Raw genomic sequence first — 21,128 nt, 5'->3', positions numbered from 1 at the left:
TCTCTTTTTTCGATAGAGTTACGAGTTGGGTCGATACAGGGAATGCTGTGGATGTAGCGTACCTGGATTTCAGTAAGGCCTTCGACAAAGTCCCCCACGACCTTCTGGCAAGGAAACTAGTAAAATGTGGGCTAGACAAAACTACGGTCAGGTGGATCTGTAATTGGCTAAGCGAACGAACCCAAAGGGTGCTCACCAATGCGTCGTCTTCATCATGGAAAGAAGTGACAAGTGGAGTGCCACAAGCAGGGCTCCGTCCTGGGCCCGGTTCTGTTCAGGATCTTTATTAACAACTTAGACGAAGGGTTAGAAGGCACGATCATCAAGTTTGCAGACGACACCAAACTGGGAGGGAGAGCCAACACTCCAGAAGACAGGAGCAGAATCCAAAACGATCTTGACAGACTAGAGAGATGGGCCGAAACTAACAAAATGAAGTTCAACAGGGACAAATGCAAGATACTTCACTTCGGCAGAAAAAATGGAAATCAAAGATACAGAATGGGGGACGAGGCCTGGCTTGAGAGCAGTGTGTGCGAAAAAGACCTTGGAGTCCTCGTGGGGAACAAGTTAAACATGAGCCAACAATGTGATGCGGCAGCTAAAAAAGCCAACGGGATTCTGGCCTGCATCAATAGGGGAATAGCGTCTAGATCCAGGGAAGTCCTGCTCCCCCTTATTCTATTCTGCCTTGGTCAGACCACGTTACCTGGAATCACACTGTGTCCAATTTTGGGCACCTCAATTGAAGGGAGATGTTGACAAGCTGGAAAGCGTCCAGAGGAGGGCGACTAAAATGATTAAGGGTCTGGAGAACAAGCCCTATGAGGAGCGGCTTAAAGAGCTGGGCATGTTTAGCCTGCAGAAGAGAAGGCTGAGAGGAGACATGAGAGCCATGTACAAATATGTGAAGGGAAGTCATAGGGAAGAGGGAGGGAGCTTGTTTTCTGCTGCCCTGCAGACTAGGACGCAAGGGAACAAGGGCTTCAAACTACAGGAAAGGAAGGAGATTCCACCTGAACATTAGGAAGAACTTCCTCACTGTGAGAAGGGCTGTTCAACAGTGGAACTCTCTCCCCGGGGCCGTGGTGGAGGCTCCTTCCTTGGAGGCTTTTAAGCAGAGGCTGGATGGCCATCTGTCGGGGGTGCTTTGAATGCGATTTCCTGCTTCTTAGCAGGGGGTTGGACTAGATGGCCCATGAGGTCTCTTCCAACTCTACTATTCTATGATTCTAGGAAGAAGGAGACAGAAGGCCTGGTCCTTGCAGCCCAGGAGCAAGACATCAGGACAAAGGCAATTATTATTAATAATAATAATAATAGAAGACCTGGCTCTGGCTCATGAATGGGACCCTGAAGAAGGAGACAGAAGGCCTGATCCTTGCAGCCCAGGAGCAAGACATCAGGACAAAGGCCATTCAGGCCAAGATCAAAAAATCAGCTGATGACCCAAAATGCAGACTGTGCAAGGAAACCGACAAAACCATCGATCATATCCTCAGCTGCTGTAAGAAAATCGCACATTAGGGAGGAAAGAAAGGAAAGGAAAGGAAAGGGGGAAAGGTATGAGGGGAGAGAATAAGAAAAAGTGGTTTCTGGGCCTTTGATCCCTTTTGGGAATAAACATTCTCGGCCTCCCTTGAGCCACAAGCAGAGAGAATAAACAACTGAGAATCGAACGTCACAGCATCAGACTAAACACAGGCCTGTGGCTTGTTGCTTAACGGAGACAGAGAGGGAGGGGGGGGGGCAGCCCTTTCTTGAACTACAACTTCCAAACCTCATCTTTTTGCTCCTGACTGTATATAGACACTTCGGACTTACGTGACTTCTAAGGGCTGCATCCACACTGTGGAATTAATGCAGTTTGACCCCACTTTCAGTGCCGTGACTCCATGCCATGGAATCATGGGAGCTGTAGTTTTGCAAAGTTCTAGCCTTCTATGCCAAAGAGTGCTGCAAACTTTGTATATTTTGTACATATAACTTTGTATCCTGCTGCAACAGAATGGAAAGCAAAGCCTTCCTGCTTATTTGGGAAAGAAAGAAAAAACAAAGAGTCTCCTCGTGTTTTGTTGTGCTTTTGGAGACCTGGTTCCTTAACCGGAAATAATAGAGTGACTTCTGCAAGAACAGGAGTGTTATGAGTGCATGGAACCCCTGACACATGATTCAACAGAGAAGGCGAAGAGATCTTGTTGGACTACAACTCCCAGGATCCAATTGAACAGAGCCGTGGCAGTAAACTGCATTCATTTTGCAGTGTAGATGGAGCCTGAGAGTTGTAGTTTGACTAAGGGTGCACGTACACTTTTTGACACCATGGTTCAATCCTGTAGAAGCCTGGGATTTGTAGTTTGGTGAGTCAAAAGACCTTGCAAAACTACAACTCCCAGGATTCAATAACATTGAGCCGTAGCAGTGAAAGGGGTCGAACTGCATTCGGTTTGCACTACCGATGGATCCAGGGAGTTGTAGTTTGACTAAAGGTGCACCTGTTTATTTATTTATTTATTTATTTATTTACAGTATTTCTATTCCGCCCTTCTTTCTCACCCCGAAGGGGACTCAGGGCGGATCACATTACACATATAAGGCAAACATTCAATGCCTTTTAACATAGAAACAAAGACAGAGACAAACGCAGGCTCCGAGCTGGCCTCGAACTCATGACCTCCTGGTCAGAGTGATTTGTTGCAGCTGGCTGCAGCTGGCTGCTCACCAGCCTGCGCCACAGCCCGGGCCTACACTCTTTGATCCCATGGTTCAATGCTGTGGAAGCCTGGGATTTGTAGTTTGGTGAGGGCTTGGCACTCTTTGATAGAGAAGTCGAGAGACCTTGCAAAACTGCAACTCCCAGGATTCCATAGCAATGAGCCACAGCAGTGAAAGTGGGGTCGAACGGCATTCATTTTGCTGTGCTCATGGATCCTGGGAGTTGCAGTTTGGTGAGTGATTGGCACTATTTACCAGAGAAGTCGAAAGACCTTGCAAAACTGCATCTCCAAGGATTCCATAGCATTGAACTGGAGCAGTGAAAGTGGGGTCGAACTGCATTAGTTTTGCAGTGTAGATGGATCCTGGGAGTTGTAGTTTGTCTAAGGGTGCGCCTATACTATTCGACACCATGGTTCAATGCTGTAGAAGCCTGGGATTTGTAGTTTGGTGAGTGCTCGGGACTCTTTACTGGAGAAGTCGAAAGACTTTGCAAAACTATAAACTGCAAAATGGTAAACTGCATTCATTTTGCAGTGCTCATGCATCCTGTGAGTTGTAGTTTGTCTAACGGTGCACCTATACTATTTGACACCATGGTTCAATGCTGTGGAAGCCTGGGATTTGTAGTTTGGCGAGTGCTCGGGACTCTTTGCCAGAGAAGTCGAAAGACCTTGCAAAACTGCAACTCCCAGGATTCCATGACATTGAGCCACAGCAGTGAAAGTGGGGTCGAACGGCATTCATTTTGCAGTGTTGATGGATCCTGGGAGTTGTAGTTTGACTAAGGGTGCACCTATACTATTTGACACTATGGTTCAATGCTGTGGAAGTCTGGGATTTGTAGTTTGGTGAGGACTCGGCACTCTTTGACAGAGAAGTCGAAAGACCTTGCAAAACTGCAACTCCCAGGATTCCATGACATTGAGCCACAGCAGTGAAAGGGGGTCAAACTGCATCCTGGGAAATGTAGTTTGACTAAGGGTGCACCTACAGTATTTGACACCATGGTTCCATGCTGTAGAAGCCTGGGGTTTATAGTTTGGTGAGTGCTCAGGACTCTTTGCTGGAGAAGTCAAAAGACTTTGCAAAACTATAAACTGCAAAACGGTAAACTGCATTCATTTTGCAGTGCTCATGGATCCTGTGAGTTGTCGTTTGTCTAAGGGTGCACCTACATTATTTGACACCATGGTTCAATGCTGTGGAAGCCTGGGATTTGTAGTTTGGCGAGGGCTCGGCACTCTTTGCCAGAGAAGTCGAAAGACCTTGCAAAACTGCAACTCCCAGGATTCCATAGCATTGAGCCACAGCAGTGAAAGTGAGGTTGAACTGCATTCATTTTGCAGTGTAGATGGCCGCTAAGTCAGTGAAAGCACAACCAAATGTGCAAAGTCAAAAGGCCTTGCAAAACTGCAACTCCCAGGGTTCCATAGCATTGAGCCATAGCAGTGAAAGTGGGATCGAACTGCATTCGTTTTGCAGTGTAGATGGCCCCTAAGTCAGTGAAAGCACAACCAAATGTGCAAAGTCAAAAGGCCTTGCAAAACTGCAATTCCCAGGGTTCCATAGCATTGAGCCATAGCAGTGAAAGTGGGATCGAACTGCATTCGTTTTGCAGTGTAGATGGCCCCTAAGTCAGTGAAAGCACAACCAAATGTGCAAAGTCAAAAGGCCTTGCAAAACTGCAATTCCCAGGGTTCCATAGCATTGAGCCATAGCAGTGAAAGTGGGATCGAACTGCATTCGTTTTGCAGTGTAGATGGCCCCTAAGTCAGTGAAAGCACAACCAAAGGTGCAAAGTCAAAAGGCCTTGCAAAACTGCAATTCCCAGGGTTCCATAGCATTGAGTCACAGCCGTGAAAGTGGGATCGAACTGCATTCGTTTTGCAGTGTAGATGGCCCCTAAGTCAGTGAAAGCACAACCAAATGTGCAAAGTCAAAAGGCCTTGCAAAACTGTAATTCCCAGGATTCCATAGCATTGAGCCATAGCAGTGAAAGTGGGATCGAACTGCATTCGTTTTGCAGTGTAGATGGCCCCTAAGTCAGTGAAAGCACAACCAAATGTGCAAAGTCAAAAGGCCTTGCAAAACTGCAATTCCCAGGGTTCCATAGCATTGAGCCATAGCAGTGAAAGTGGGATCGAACTGCATTCGTTTTGCAGTGTAGATGGCCCCTAAGTCAGTGAAAGCACAACCAAAGGTGCAAAGTCAAAAGGCCTTGCAAAACTGCAACTCCCAGGGTTCCATAGCATTGAGTCACAGCCGTGAAAGTGGGATCGAACTGCATTCGTTTTGCAGTGTAGATGGCCCCTAAGTCAGTGAAAGCACAACCAAATGTGCAAAGTCAAAAGGCCTTGCAAAACTGTAATTCCCAGGATTCCATAGCATTGAGCCATAGCAGTGAAAGTGGGATCGAACTGCATTCGTTTTGCAGTGTAGATGGCCCCTAAGTCAGTGAAAGCACAACCAAATGTGCAAAGTCAAAAGGCCTTGCAAAACTGCAATTCCCAGGATTCCATAGCATTGAGCCATAGCAGTGAAAGTGGGATCGAACTGCATTTGTTTTGCAGTGTAGATGGCCCCTAAGTCAGTGAAAGCACAACCAAACGTGCAAATGAGGAATGCACCCAGTGCTCAATGCACAAAGCACATCAGTGCCATTGGTTTCCATGCACAGCTCTGCTTCTGCACCAAATGGGAACGACCTCATGCAAAACCCAAGGCCTTCTGTCCTGCATAGCTGCTGTTGCTGCTTCTCTAAATATCCACTTTTAAATCCAAAATGAAAAACCACCGCTGAAGCCACAGCAGGCCTTGGGCTGGTTCTGTTTAGGTTTCCCTGTCCTTTGGCCCCGAAAACCTTCCCTGGAATCTCTCTGCAAATAAACCCGGACGGGTTGGAGTCCGCTGTTGTTTTTTCCAGGTCAGAACTATGCCAGGCCTCTCCCTCCCTCCGCCGAGATCTTTCCAATGCAAAGAAGAAGAAGAAGCAAAGACCCCAAACCCACTTAAAGGGGGCTTTGTGGTCGTTTCCAGCCAATATGAGCCCCCCAAAGGACCCCCATTTGGGGTCTGAGAGCCACACCGAACAATTAAGCCTCAGTCCCAATCTTAAGACGGTTTTATTTCTCTTTTGCAGCCAGCCCAAAATCTATCATTAAGGAGCATTAAGTTCCTTTGCTGTGGTTCAGTTTCGTGGCAGCACAGACCAACAGAACCCACGGCGCATCTAGATGGATTTAATGCAGTTTGATGCCAGTTTTAACCTCCAAGACTTTTTTAAAGCAAACATGGGCAAACTTAGGCCCTCCAGGTGTTTTGGACTGCAACTCCCACAATTCCTAACAGCCGGTAGGCTGTTAGGAATTGTGGGAGTTGGAGTCCAAAACACCTGGAGGGCCGAAGTTTGCCCATGTTTGCTTTAAAGCCTTAGCAAACTACAACTTCCAGAATTACAAAGCATTGAGCTATAGCTCAGGAATCCCAGAAGCTGTAGTTCTGAAAAGTCTTTTATCTTCCAGATGTGGGTGAAATGTCAGAAAAGAATGCTTCTGGAACATGGCCATACAGCCCGAAAGACTCACAGCAACCCAGTGATTCTGACCATGAAAGTCTTCGACAATACATCTTTCGCCTTCTCTGCCGAACTACAATTTCTATGATTCCACAACATTGAGCCGTACTAATTAAACTGTATTAATTCCATAGTGTAGATGCACCCCTGACATGCCTTTTCCTCCCCATTAAGGGTGCATCTACACTGTAGAATGAATGCGGTTTGAAATAGCATTTTAAAGTGGGCCGGGCTGTGGCGCAGCTGGCTAGTAACCAGCTGCAATAAATCACTACTGACCGAGAGGTCATGAGTTCGAAGCCCGGGTCGGGTTAAGCCCCCGACCATTAAATATCCCGGCTTGCTGTTGACCTAGCAGCCCCGAAAGACAGTTGTATCTGTCAAGTAGGGAAATTTAGGTACGCTTTATGCGGGAGGCTAATTTAACTAATTTACAACATCATAAAACTGCCAGCAGGAAAGGAATGAGGAAGTACAGCCACTAGTGGACAGTGAAGCAACAGCTCCCCCTGTGGCTGGAATCGTGAAGCTGGAAAAAAATGTTTAAATGCCTCTGTGTCTGTCTATATATGTTGTTTGTCTGTTGGCATTGAATGTTTGCCATATATGTGTTCATTGTAATCCGCCCTGAGTCCCCTTTGGGGTGAGAAAGAAGGGCGGAATATAAATACTGTAAATAAATAAATAAATACTAGGAGTTGTAGTTTTTTGGGGGGCCGGGACCACTCCTTGGCAGAGAAGGCAAAGGTCCTTGTGAAACTACGACTCCCAGCATTCTCTAGCCTTGTGCAATAGCAACTGAAGTGTTGCCAGACTGCAATAATTTTGCGGTGTTAATGCAGTCAGGGAGAGAAAGAGAGAGAAAATAAGAAAGAAGGGAAAAAAGGAAAAGAAGAATGGAGCTCTGCATAGGCAGCTAGATTTTGTTAATGTTAGTCAATGGAGATGCCGGTCTCAATAGGCGACCTCCCTCTAGTGGCAGAGAGAGGGAACTGCACCAAAGTGGCATCTTATTTACAAGGAAGGCCTTTTAAGATCTGTGGGATTCTTCAAGTCCCATTATATACAGACGCTTAATCAAATAGCATCCCATCTCCATTGTCATATGAGAGGATTCTTGAAATGCAGTGGGTGTCGCACCTCTGGTTAGCTTCACCTTGCTAACCTTCACCAGGCTGCACACAGAACGCAGTCTTTTGTAGTTTTATTAGGAAATAGGCAGTAAAATAGTTCATAAAAGGGTGAAAGTTCAGTTCCAAACGATAGTTACAAAACAAGGCTGTAATCATCAAATCCATAGAAGCATAGGCATGAAACAAGGTCTTTTCAAAGGAAGCCAAAATCCCAGAAATGAGAATGCAGTAGAGACTCACCATGATCATCATCATCATCATCGTCATCATCATCATCTTCTTCTTCTTCTTCTTCTTATTATTATTATTATTATTATTATTATTATTGTTACTATTACATTTATTATTTTCCTGTATTTATTATTACTTGTTCAGTAGAGTCTCACTTATCCAACGTTCTGGATTATTCAACGCATTTTTGTAGTCAATGTTTTCAATACATCGTGATATTTTGGTGCTAAATTCATAAATACAGTTATTACTACATAACATTACTGTGTATTGAACTACTATTTCTGTCAAATGTGTTGCATAACATGATGTTTTGGTGCTTAATTTGTAAAATCATAACCTAATTTGATGTTTAACAGGCTTTTCCTTAATCCCTCCTTCTTATCCAACATATTCGCTTATCCAACGTTCTGCCGGCCCGTTTAGCTTGGATAAGTGAGACTCTACTGTATATCCAGGCTACAAAGTAATACAGGAAAGCAGACTTGGTTCTTGACTCCAGCTAAGAAGTTGCTTTTGACAAGGATCTCTCTTTCAGCAGACTGTTTTAATAGCATAACATGAAGGCATTTCTTTGCCCTTTCATCTCCCTCTTATTTGCTATTCAGAGGCTTCTACGCACCCTGAAATTCCAGCCAACTAGTGCGATCGAGCTCAGTGGCCTCATTGTCAAGGCCGTCAAGGCCACTGAGCTCGTTGGTGTTATCAGAGCTGCTCTCCCCTTCTGCTTCTTGCACCTGAAAACCATCATCAGAAACAACATAATTTCTTCCCATGGGAAAAACTCCCTGCTCTTCATCTCCCACAGCAGGAACACTCTGCACCTGAATCCCATAATTCCCACCAGAGTCATCTTGACACTCATCCTGAATCTGAATCCCATCATTATGCACTTGCATCCCAGAATCCTCATCAGAGTCACACAAAGGCAAAGGCTGAGTCACAACAGTGGGAGAAATGTCTTAGAAAGTAGACTTAAATCTATGGGTGCATCTACACTGTAGAATGAATGCAGTTTGACAACACCTGGAATTTAATCTCAAGGGTGCTGCAAGACTCCTTGATTACTTGCGTTGCATTTGTTTTGATTTGTCAGTATTATTACGGTATTATTATGGCTTGTGACCTGGAAAGGCAGGGGCTTGCTTGTAGGGTCTTTGCTCTACCAGTGGCCAAATATGAGCATCAGCCCAGTTGCATGAAAGGGCTCCTTTGTGGATGGTTTTGCATTCTCCTTGCAGTTTTACAGATCAAATCTTTCCAAGAAATACATACTGTATTTGTAAAATGAATCTGATTAGTCAATTTCTCTCCCATGCTACTAGGGAACCGGTTTATTCAAGTTTTTCCTTAGAGTGAGTGTGTATGCTGACTGGAAACAGCCAGGAGAGAAGATGGCTGCCGGCTCTCAGAGGTCCTGTTATTTCTAAGGCACTGAGGCAATTTTATGGACTTTAAAAGGACTATTTATTCCTACTGTTCTCTGTAAGCAATCAGAGAGACTATTGTAAATATTATTGTTCTGTTCGATCATTTTGAAGTCAGTAAAGTTCCTGTTAATTGTTCTACAAAGCTGAGTGGCACATCATTACCCTGCAGCATGACCTTGGTTCACAGGTGGATGTAAGATCTTCTATTTAACATCATCTACAATTTTTAATGCTCTTGTTAGGGATTCCTCTTCTTCAGAAGAGGAAGGGGAGCAGGAAAGTGTTCATGAATTTGAGGGTGAGTTGGAATCTGAAGAGGAGGTTTTGCAAGTACCCACATTTCAGGAGAGGCGAAAGGAAACAGAGCAGAGACGTCGTTCAGCTAGAATAGCTGCCAAAAATGCAGCTGAGTAATTAGGAACTGGCCTAGCAGCTGTGAGGGGACTCAGGACTATAAAGCAGAAGCAGGTGCAGCCAACTCTTGCTGGTAACAAACTGACTCTAATACCTTCACTCCCTGTGTGCCTGCTCCGAGTCTGCATCTGGATTTATTACTGTTGTTTTGTCTAAAGTAAGACTGCTATTTGATTTGGGACTGTATCAGAGACTAAGAACTGCATTTGCCCAAAGACTTCCTTGCTTTCTTTTGCATTATTCCACTGAGTGTGCTGTACTTTATGTTTTGCTGAAGTAAAGCAGTTTTTCATTTACTTACCACAGTGTTTTAAGGCTTTTCTTGCAAGACAAAACAAGACAGCTCTCCATCCTCTAAACAATCTTCTCTCTCCTCTCTCCTTGCTCCCCTCCTCTCGGGGTCCTCAGATGCCGAGCCGAGCCTCCTGCCTGAGCAGAGTGGGGGTCCTCTTGGCAGCCGTCCTGGTGACCACGTCCATCACCATGTCCGGAGAGTGGGGTGAGGAAGGTGAGTGACTGGCCCCAATTTTGGAATATTGCTACTTATGTAGCAATATTTCTGTTGATGTGGTTCTGAAAGTTGTAAATGAATGACAGGCACCTAAAACATACTGATATCATCAGTTCCAGACAGATGTTGGCTTTGTTTCCTTAAGCAATGATTGGTTTTGCTTCTTAAGGAGCATTGTTTGTTCCGTTCTTAACGTAAGGAACCTTGTAAATGTTAGGATTTTCTGTGTGAGTTATGTTAGGGAAAACTACCCAAAAGCAGCAGAGCATCCAAAATATACAAAAACAGTATACTTATAGTTGAGTATTCAGCTCACAGCAAGCAGAGTATGAAGTGCCACATGGTTGTACAGAATGTAGAGCTTTGGAGGCAAACATGTAGAGTTCTGTCTTTAAAATCACAAAAGGTTTATTTATAAAAAATTATATTTTTAATACAGTAAAGTCTCACTTATCTAATGTTCTGGATTATCCAACGCAATCTTCCTTTTAGTACTCAATGTTTTTGAAGTCAATGTTTTCACTACATTGCTATGTTTTGGTGCTAAATTTGTAAATACAGTAATTGCTACATATGGTTACCATGTATTAAACTGCTTTTTCTGTCAAGCATGATATTTTGGTGCTTAATTTGTAAAATCACGATGTAATGATTTAATTTAATACGTTTTCCTTAATCCCTCCTTATTATCCAACATTTTTGCTTATCCAAATTGCTGGCTCGTTTATGTTGGATAAGTGAGACTCTACTGTAGTAAAGAACTTGGTCTGAGCTACTCCAAACTTCATTTCTTCTAGGGTTCAAAGAGAGGGAAAAAATCACCAAGCAAGACATCTCTCTTGACACACAAGCAGAGAGAGGTCTCAATACACACAGCACACACCAAGATGTAAAAGTAGAAAGTCAAAGACAAAAGGCATGCACCTGCAAAGTATGCATTTTACAAAACCAATCAGAATGAGAGCAAAAACAGAGAGGAAAGAAGAAATAGATACATTCCCACTGTCATTTGGATCCCCCTCCGCCTATTCTAAACTAACTCCTCCTCATTGAGGACTGCAGACTTGGGCAGTGTGGGGTTGAACTCCAATAGTAAACACTGTCAGGGCGGGAGCAGGGGGAGAGATGAGATCCGCCCTTCGCCCTGACTTGTTGATGAGTCTCGCCTTCCACTCATCAGTTAGACCACTTGTGCTTCTGCACAGTATCACTGACAAAACGACACCACAGCCGTTGATTATCTGCTGATCCCAGCGGTACCGGGCTTTATTTATATACAAGGCTATTTACAACTCCAATCACCATAACTCTCTGGACACATGTTCCCCACAAAGGAAAAAGCATGGCACTTCTGTTGAGTCCGTTATCAGAACAAGTCCTCCCAACATTCCACAGTCTATGATGAAAGTTCCGTCTGCAGTTGAAACGGAAGTCTTGACCCATTGGCCCTGCAAGCTATCAGTTAGGGCTGGCATGCAGTTAACTCCTCTGCTGCTGGAAAGCTTTCTGGAACACAGACGCCCAATCCAACAGCAAACATTTGATCTAACGTTGTCAGGACCCAGGCTGCAGAGCACCAATAACCATGCGCAGAGACCAGAATCTATCTAATATCTTTATTAAGGAATATATATAAAGTCAATAAAACAAATGTAGAATATAGTTCAGAAGTAGACCTTTCAGGAAAGGTCAAATATTGTCCAGGAAAATAATGTCCAATATGTGATATTAGAGTCCAAAGTTATAATCCAATAACCGAAACACACACTTTGCCAAGCAAAGTGTGGGGAGAAGACAAGGTCCTTAAGTCCATAGAAACTTGGCAATTAGGCTGGAAAGCAAACTTGATACTTGGCTAGAACAAGACTTGAAACAAGGCAACAAGAGCAAAAACAAGATCCGTGGCAAACGCGGAACAAGGCAAGGCTGGAAACTTGATCCGGGAAACAGGGAACTGGAGTACAAAGTCTACACACGATCTCACTCCTCCAGCTGACGAATTGACTCCGCAAAGTTTCCCTTGCGGCAAACACCTAAATAGGGTCTCGTTTCCCGCCAGAAGAACACTTTCCCTGGAGAACTAGAAGTGAAACTCAACTTAGTCCAGATGCAAGACTCCTTAGAATTTCCCAAGGGAAGCAGACTTAATCAGCTAATTGTTTGGCTGCGATTCTGGCGCTCCGGCGATTCGCCTCCCTATTTCCTCTATCTATATTATAATTGTCTCTTCGAGAAAACGGGGGAGAATTCTGCCCAAGGCTTGTTTGGCTGACTTCTTAAGGGCAAACATCCTGCAGGTGCAAAGGCTCCGTTTCTGGCTGAAACGGTGTAAATCCCATGTTTTCCTCTTCGTCTGCCACAATAGTACTAGGAACGGGACTACAAGGCCCATGAGACATCACAAACGTTTCCCTCTATAATAAACAAACCACACTGACAAACACTTCCTTACTTAAAAGAGCCATTGTCTTTGGTAATGTAATCAGTTAATCATTTGTCTCTGTTCATCAGTAGTTCTCATTTGCAACTTTTAATTACAGTTCATGAATTTTCCTTTTTAGTTTTCAAATTTTATTTCTTAAGATGGAATCTCTAGTCTCTTTAGACCCCAACCATACATCTCTCATACCATTTCATTCAAACTATACATCATATATTCATGTTTTGGAGTTCAACTCCCACCTGAAGGGCCCAAATTTGCCCATGCCTGGTCTAGTCGAGATAGCCATTCATCATTTCTGTGACTTGACTTAATTTCATGGCAGAAAGGGAGGTCAGTGGGGTGGGATACGTTCTGTGTTTGTGTGTGCAAAAGAACTGGGATGACGTTCTACTCATTAAAAAAAATCCAAGAATTCAGACTTTTCCTATAAAGAATGAGGATGGGGCAAGGAATTGGTGTGTCTAATACTTGTGGGCTTCTCTTCCAGGGGTGACCTATGGCCAGATAGGGAAGGATGTGACCCTGACCTGCGCCGGAGGAAGTTCCAGGTAGGTGATTTTGGGGGTTTCTATGTGCCATCCCCAGTTTTGGGGTCCCTGCAATTTCCGTAGTGCTGGTTTAGGAGGGAAATATTGCAGGATGGAGCAGGTTAACCCCAAAGGACACAGGTATTAGGAGTGACAGGAGCTGAGGGTGGTGCTTCTATTTTCTAATGTGAACCATTTTGCATTTAGGTCAAGAGATAAAAGCAGGATATAGATTAAAATATCATTATTTTGATAATAATAACAACAACATGCACTATATATATATATATATATATACAGTAGAGTCTCACTTATCCAACACTCACTTATCCAACGTTCTGGATTATCCAACACATTTCTGTAGTCAATGTTTTCAATATATCACGATATTCTGGTGCTAAATTCGTAAATACAGTAATTACTACATAGCATTAATGTGTAATGAACTACTTTTTTTGTCAAATTTGTTGTATAACATGATGTTTTGGTGCTTAATTTGTAAAATCATAACCTATTTTGATGTTTAATAGGCTTTTTCTTAATCCCTCCTTATTATCCAACATATTCGCTTATCCAACATTCTGCCGGCCCGTTTATGTTGGATTAGCGAGACTCTACTGTATATATATATATATATATAATATAGTTGGTATTATTATTATTATAATTATAATTATTAACAATGCTAATACTATGTAACACGATTTTTGTTCCTGGGTAATTAATATCATTTCCTAATTGGTTCTATCAAGAAAACGTGGAAAAAGTTTATTAAATTGCCAAAATTTTACCTAGTGGTTCGAAAGCAAAACGTGAGTAGATAAATAGGTACTGCTTATAGGTACCACTTAAAAGCAGCGAGGTTTTCAAAAGGCACCCATAACAAGTGGCAGGAAAATACCAGTAATTAGATCAAGGAGGAAACTCTTTAGCAGGGAGATGGAGTGACAGCACCCCATGGCCAGAACTGAGCACAAGCCTCCAAGATGCAGAAGATGGAAAAAGTCTTTATATACAATTGTCTGTCTGTCAGTCTATAAAACGGCATTGAATGTTTGCTGTATTATATGTGTATTCTGTGATCCTTCCTGAGTCCCCTTCAGGGTGAGAAGGGTGAAATATAAATATTGTAAATAAATAAATATATATATATAAAACTTTGTCTTTGCGGGACCGTAGTTTTGCAATGAATATCTCGGAAAGTCTCAATCAATTTCAACCTAGTTTGTGGCAGCCACAAAAATGAAGTTTCCGGAGTAGAACAACTATACTTTCAAAGTCAGGACTGCACAACTGAACAGGAAATAACACTTTCAAACCAGGAACAGATTTTTTTTTTCAAATTTTGTTGCATTGTATAATGAAAGTACTCCAGACAGAAGGCCATCGAGCCTTTGTTTAAAAGCCTCCAAAGAAGGAGCCTCCACTGGAGTCCAAGGCAGTGAGGTCCACCGTTGAGCATCTCTTCCTATGGTCAGGAGGTTCTTCCTAATGTTTCAGGTGGGATCTCTTTTCCTTGCCAGAAAGGTCCCCCCTCTTGCTTTTCCTGGGCCTCAGGGCGCCTTCTTTAGAATAGAATAAAATAAAATAACTTTGTTGTCATTGTACATTGTACAACAAAATTAAATGCTTTCCCCAGCACACACTACAAAACAACACCCCCATCCTTCCATATTCTAATCACTATGGTACAGCCCCCAATGCCACATCAATGCAAAACTATGGAGTTCAACATAGCCACAGCTCTAGGATAAAAGCCATCTCTCAATCTGTTTGTCCTTGTCTTTGTCACCCTTTACCATCTGCCAGATGGTAATAATTCAAAAAACGAGTATGCTGGGTGAAGTGGATCCTTAGATTGCTCTGAGCTTTCTTAAGGCTACGGGACCTATAAAGTTCTTCTAAAGACATAGCCACAGCTCTAGGATAAAAGCCATCTCTCAATCTGTTTGTCCTCGTCTTTGTCACCCTTTACCATCTGCCAGATGGTAATAATTCAAAAAACGAGTATGCTGGGTGAAGTGGATCCTTAGATTGCTCTGAGCTTTCTTAAGGCTACGGGACCTATAAAGTTCTTCTAAAGACATAGCCACAGCTCTAGGATAAAAGCCATCTCTCAATCTGTTTGTCCTCGTCTTTGTCACCCTTTACCATCTGCCAGATGGTAATAATTCAAAAAACGAGTATGCTGGGTGAAGTGGATCCTTAGATTGCTCTGAGCTTTCTTAAGGCTACGGGACCTATAAAGTTCTTCTAAAGAGGGGAGAAAGAGGGCAATTCATGAGTCTCTGTGCAGAAGGGAGCACCTTCCTCTCTTCCACTGTGCAATTACCAAACCATGCGCAGGTGCAGTAGGTTAGGACACTCTCTTTAGCATAGCAGTAGAACATCACCAGTAGTTTTCCATTCTGTTGTTGGTTCCTTAGAAGTCTCAGATAATCATACAATCTCTGTTGGGCCCTCTTCACCAACGCGGCTGCCGTACGATCGCTGATCCACCTTCACAGTGTCACCCAAGAACTTGAAACTGGCCGCCTGCCCCTCTTGGTCCCCATTTATTGTTACGGGTTTCTAGAAAAACAAACTGCGTGCAGTCCTGTCCAGACTTATCCAGTCCTTTGTTGTATCCACAAATAGGGAAGGAAAAAGATACACTGGAAACATCATTTCAGAGCTCCATGTTGAAATCCTTGGGTAAAGCTTTAACTTATATATCAAAGGATCAGTTATTGAACAACAAACTTCCTGCCAAATTTGTTGCTGGGCAGAAGACCAACCTCCCTGACAAACTACAAACTTTGTTATATACACTTTTTCCACTACTGCTGTTTAGATCTAGACCTGTTCAAATCACAATATACCAGATGTTAAATAAGTAAGTTATCTCACTGTCTACTACCAAATGTTTTATATCTATTTTCACTTGTATCTGTAGAATTTTAATTTGGAAAAAAACTTATTAGCATAATGAACATTACTATTCAGTGTGATGTGCAAATGTGGTGGCACATTATCTACACCATGGGTGAGCAACTATGGAATGAGGTGGGGTGGGTTGCCCCACTGCATTAGTCCTGGAGAAAACAAAACAAAAGTTTGCTATGGAAATGCCCTCCACATCCCCAGAGACCATTTGGGGAGCATTCTCAATATATTTTTTTGCAGAAAGAATTTGACCTCCTCTGGGGAGACACAAAATGGCCTGTTTTGTGTGCCACTCGGGATCTACATGTTAGTTGCAATCTTGGCCAAAGCTAATCTCATTCCTAAGTGCTCAACTTCCATTCTAAGTAGAGCTTCTTGATTTTGATAACTGCTTTGAAAATGTAATAACAGAGTCATCAGCTGTTGCTTTTGTCCCATGTTCTGATACCTAGAGTTTCTGGGCTGAATAAGGTGATGTAAAGGCATTTTCTGGCCAACCTCCTTATATAGAGTATAGGAACCATTGTTGTTTTATTATTTATTATTTATTAGCGACATTTATATCCCGCCCTTCTCACCCCGAAGGGGACTAAGGGCGGTTTACAAGTATGTGTAAAGGTAAAGGTAAAGGTTTCCCCTGACGTTAAGTCCAACGTGACCGACTCTGGGGGTTGGTGCTCATCTCCATTTCTAAGCCGAAGAGCCAGCGTTGTCCATAGACATCTCCAGGTCATGTGGCCGGCATGATTGCATGGAGCGCTGTTACCTTCCCAAAAGAAAAAACAAGCCACGAAAATGGAAGAGAAAATCAAAATTTACTCTTAAGTAGCAGAGTCAATAAATCATAATAAAACTTCCAGCAACAAAAACTCACATAGTCTCTTGCATTAAATTCATGCAACTTCATAGTAGGCTCTCAGCAAGCATTCAGTAAATCCCCCAGTAAGTCCCCAAAAGACATTGCAAACATTTCCCAGATATACCCCATTCAGGGAGTGGCTCAAGCCTGTTAGCCCTGATGGTTCCAATTACTCAACCATGAGTTGTAATTAACCAGGTGTTTTTCTCTTAACACACACTTACACAAGTAGTGATCCCACAGAAACTTAGTCACATACATGCATATACAGTAATATTTATGACCAAGGGCTAAATTTCTGGTCTGTTCTTCCTATAATCCACGATGAGCTCCTTGGTCTTGTTGACGTTAAGAACCAGATTATTTCTCCCTGTGCTGCAGCTCCTCCGTCACGTGGCGCTGGAACGGGGCCCCGATCCTCCCCGAAGGCTCTGCGGTCCATCAGGGCCAGCTCTTCCTGACGCAAGCCCAGCGCAATGCCGAGGGACTCTACAGCTGCCACGACGCCGGAGGGACCCTCCTGGGCTCCACCACGCTCCGCCTCGGACGTAAGCCCTGGGGTCTGGGGGGCTTTGTGGGGACCCCAATGTGTGTGTGTGTGGTGGACTAGATGGGAAGGGGAGGGTTCCTCAGATCCCCCATTGGGCAAACACTCCATCTATATATATAAAAGAGTGATGGCATCACGGCGACCCACAAAACAACAAAACTATAGGCCCCCCAACCTCGAAATTTGACAACACAACCCATCATCCACGCCTCTAGGTTGATACAACAAAAAGAAAAGAAAAATAAAGTCCTAATTAGAGAGAGAGGAATAATTGCTTTTATCCATTTGCTGCCAGTTAGAAGGCTAAGCTCTTCCAACTTGGTCTCCTAGCAACCCAATAAAAAATAATAAAAAACACTAAAAAAAATAATACAATAAAATACTATAATAACAGAAAATAACTAAAAATAATACAAGAAAATAATAAAATATAATAAATAAAAAGATAACTTACAATAAAATTAGTTTAAAAATACAAATAACGTCAAATAAAAATTACACAACAATTTTTAACCAACACCACGCGTGGCCGGGCACAGCTAGTAGAATACAATAGGATAACTTTTATTGTCATTGGGTTGTTGTATGTCTTTCGGGCTGTGTGGCCATGTTCCAGAAGCATTCTCTCCTGACGTTTCACCCACATCTATGGCAGGCATCCTCAGAGGTTGTGAGGTATGGATAAACTAAGTAAGGAAAGGAAAGAATATATATATCTGTGTAGAGTCCAGGGTGTGGCAAGAGTCCTTTGTCACTGGGAAGCCAGCGTTAATGTTTCAGTTAATCACCCTAATTAGCATTGGAAAGGTTTTTGTTTCTTGCCTGGGGGCATCCTTTGTTCAGTCATTAGCTGCCCTCTGCCCTCAGAGTGTTGGTTCCCATCTACTGTTTTGATTTTGGAGTTTTGTAATACTGGGAGCCAGATTTTGTTCACTTTCATGATTTCTTCCTTTCTGTTGAAGTTGTCCACATGCTTGTGGATTTCAATGGCTTCTCTGTGTAGTCTGACATGATAGTTGTTGGAATGGTCCAGCATTTCTGTGTTCTCAAATAATATACTGTGTCCAGGCTGGTTCATCAAGTGCTCTGCTTTTATGGTCTTTTTAACTGGACTTTTATTGTCATTGTACATCATACAACAAAATTAAATGCCACCCCCAATATGCATGATATACATAGAATTACAAAAACAAAACACCCGTCCTTCCACTTCTAATTGCTCTTGCACAGTCCCTCATGCCACCCAGGATCAATCATTACATTTAGAATAGAATAACTTTATTCTTATTGTGCATTTTACAACAAAATTATATGCCATCCCCAATATGCATTATATATGTAGACTTACTTACTTACTTAGGCGATCCCTCGTAGACCTATTCTTGACCCGCATATTCTCCCGCAGTGAGGACATCGGTTTCCAGGTGGAAGGCGGTCCCGGTTGGGGTTGGCTTGATGCTCCTTCCTCTTGGCACATTTCTCCCTTAAGCCCTCCATTCATGTCTCTTCGAACTCTGCAGCACTGCTGGTCACAGCTGACCTCCAGTTAGAGCACTCAAGGGCCAGGGCTTCCCAGTTCTCTCTTGGTGTCTATTCCACAGTTTTTAAGGTTGGCTTTGAGCCCATCTTTCAATCTCTTTTCCTGCCCACCAACATTCCGTTTCCCGTTCTTGAGTTCGGAGTTGAGTAGCTGCTTTGGGAGACGGTGATCTTTGGGCATTCGGACAACGTGGCCTTTAGTCCAGCGGAGTTGATGGCGTAGGAGCATCTCTTCAATGCTGGTGGTCTTTGCTTCCTCAAGCATGCTGACATTTGTCCGCCTGTCTTCCCAAGAGATTGGCAGGATTTTCCTGAGGCAACGCTGATGGAAACGCTCCAGGAGTTGGGTGTGATGTTTGTAGACAGTCCACATTTCGCAGGCGTAGAGCAGGGTTGGGAGGGAAATGGCTTTGTAAACAAGCACCTTGGTCTCTCTACGGATGTCCCAATAATCAAACACTCTCTGCTTCATTCGGAAAAATGCTGCACTCGCAGAGCTCAGGCGGTGTTGTGTGGCTGCCAAGGGAGCGGAAGTGGTCAACGTTTTCTAATGTGACACCATTAATCTGTATTCCTGGCTTTGCAGAGGGATTAGCTGTTGCCTGTTGGAAGAGCACTTTGGTTTTCTCGATGTTCAGTGAGAGGCCGAGCTTCTCGTATGCTTCTGCGAAGGTGTTTAGAGTGGCTTGTAGGTCTTCTTCTGAGTGCGCACCGACTACGTTGTCGTCGGCATATTGGAGTTCTATATATGTAGATCATCATCATCATCATCATCTTTATTTCTATACCACCTAATAATAATAATAATAATAATAATAATAATAATAATAATAATAATAATAATAATATGCTGTAAGAAAATCGCACAGACAGACTACAAACAGAGGCACAACTATGTGGCCCAAATGATTCATTGGAACTTATGCCTCAAGTACCACCTCCCAGCAGCAAAGAATTGGTGGGATCACAAACCTGCAAAAGTATTGGAAAATGAACATGCAAAGATACTGTGGGACTTCCGAATCCAGACTGACAAAGTTCTGGAACACAACACACCAGACATCACAGTTGTGGAAAAGAACAAGGTTTGGATCATTGATGTTGCCATCCCAGGTGACAGTCGCATAGATGAAAAACAACAGGAAAAACTCAGCCGCTATCAGGACCTCAAGACTGAACTTCAAAGACTCTGGCAGAAACCAGTACAGGTGGTCCCGGTGGTGATGGGCACACTGGGTGCTGTGCCAAAAGATCTCAGCCGGCATTTGGAAACAATAGACATTGACAAAATCACCATCTGCCAACTGCAAAAGGCCACCCTACTGGGATCTGCACACATCATCCGAAAATACATCACACAGTCCTAGACACTTGGGAAGTGTTCGACTTGTGGTTTTGCGAAACGAAATCCAGCATGTCTATCTTGTTTGCTGTGCCATACAACATCGTTGTGTCAATAATAATAATAATAATAATAATAATAATAATAATAATAATAACAACTTTATTTTTATACCCCGCCCCATCTCCCCGAAGGGACTCGGGGCGGCTTACATGGGGCCTAGCCCGATAGAACAATCAATATCAGTAACACGACTATAAAACAATTATACCAGTAAAACATCCATAGCAATAAAACAATCGTTAAAATCGGCAAGAAGCATACAAAAACATACAATATTAAAACAGGAGGCTAATTCATAAAATCCAGAACAGAATGTGCCGGTAGAAATGGACAATAAAGTGCAAAATAGCATTGGCAACATCTCGAAATGGGGGGCTATTATGAAATGGGCAGATGGATCAGTCCAACATCAAATTAGGTATCAAAGGCCTTTTGGAAGAGCCAGGTTTTTAAGCTCCTATGGAAGGAGAGGAGGAGAGGACCCTATCTCCCAAATGGGACCCACGGCAGTGAACTGCAAAAGATCGGCAAACGTTCAATGCCTGAGAAACATACCATAACATAAAAAACAATTCACATAATAAACAATCAACTACATCGGGATATACTTACAAAACAACTCAAAATAATAGGTGAGGAATTTGAACAAAATAATTGAGACACATTTCTCTAATGCAGGGGTCCCCAAACTTTTTATGCAGAGGGCCAGTCCACAATCCTTCAAACTGTTGAGGGGCCAAATTATCATTTGAAAAAAAAAAATACAAACAAATTCCGATGTAGACTACACATGTCTTATTTGTAGTGCAAAAACAACAACAACAAGAACAATGAAATAACAATAAAAGAGCAATACAATATTTAAAAAT

The 21,128-nt window shown here is 43.0% G+C and overlaps 1 protein-coding gene across 3 annotated transcripts in view; it reads left to right on the top strand.

The window, feature by feature from the left end:
• Window positions 1-21,128, top strand: part of il11ra (interleukin 11 receptor subunit alpha) — a 247,901-nt gene that overhangs the window by 195,097 nt on the left and 31,676 nt on the right. For all 3 annotated transcript variants that reach the window (XM_062972652.1, XM_062972651.1, XM_062972653.1), the window contains 3 exons: window positions 9,909-10,008; window positions 12,942-13,002; window positions 17,147-17,313. In XM_062972652.1, the coding sequence (XP_062828722.1) occupies window positions 9,909-10,008; window positions 12,942-13,002; window positions 17,147-17,313 (328 nt within the window). The remainder of the gene's footprint in view (window positions 1-9,908; window positions 10,009-12,941; window positions 13,003-17,146; window positions 17,314-21,128) is intronic.

The sequence above is a fragment of the Anolis carolinensis genome, chromosome 2 (genome assembly GCF_035594765.1).
Source record: "Anolis carolinensis isolate JA03-04 chromosome 2, rAnoCar3.1.pri, whole genome shotgun sequence".
NCBI lineage: Eukaryota > Metazoa > Chordata > Lepidosauria > Squamata > Dactyloidae > Anolis > Anolis carolinensis.
Note: the sequence above shows the minus strand (reverse complement) of the source record. Positions and strands in the feature narration are given on the sequence as shown.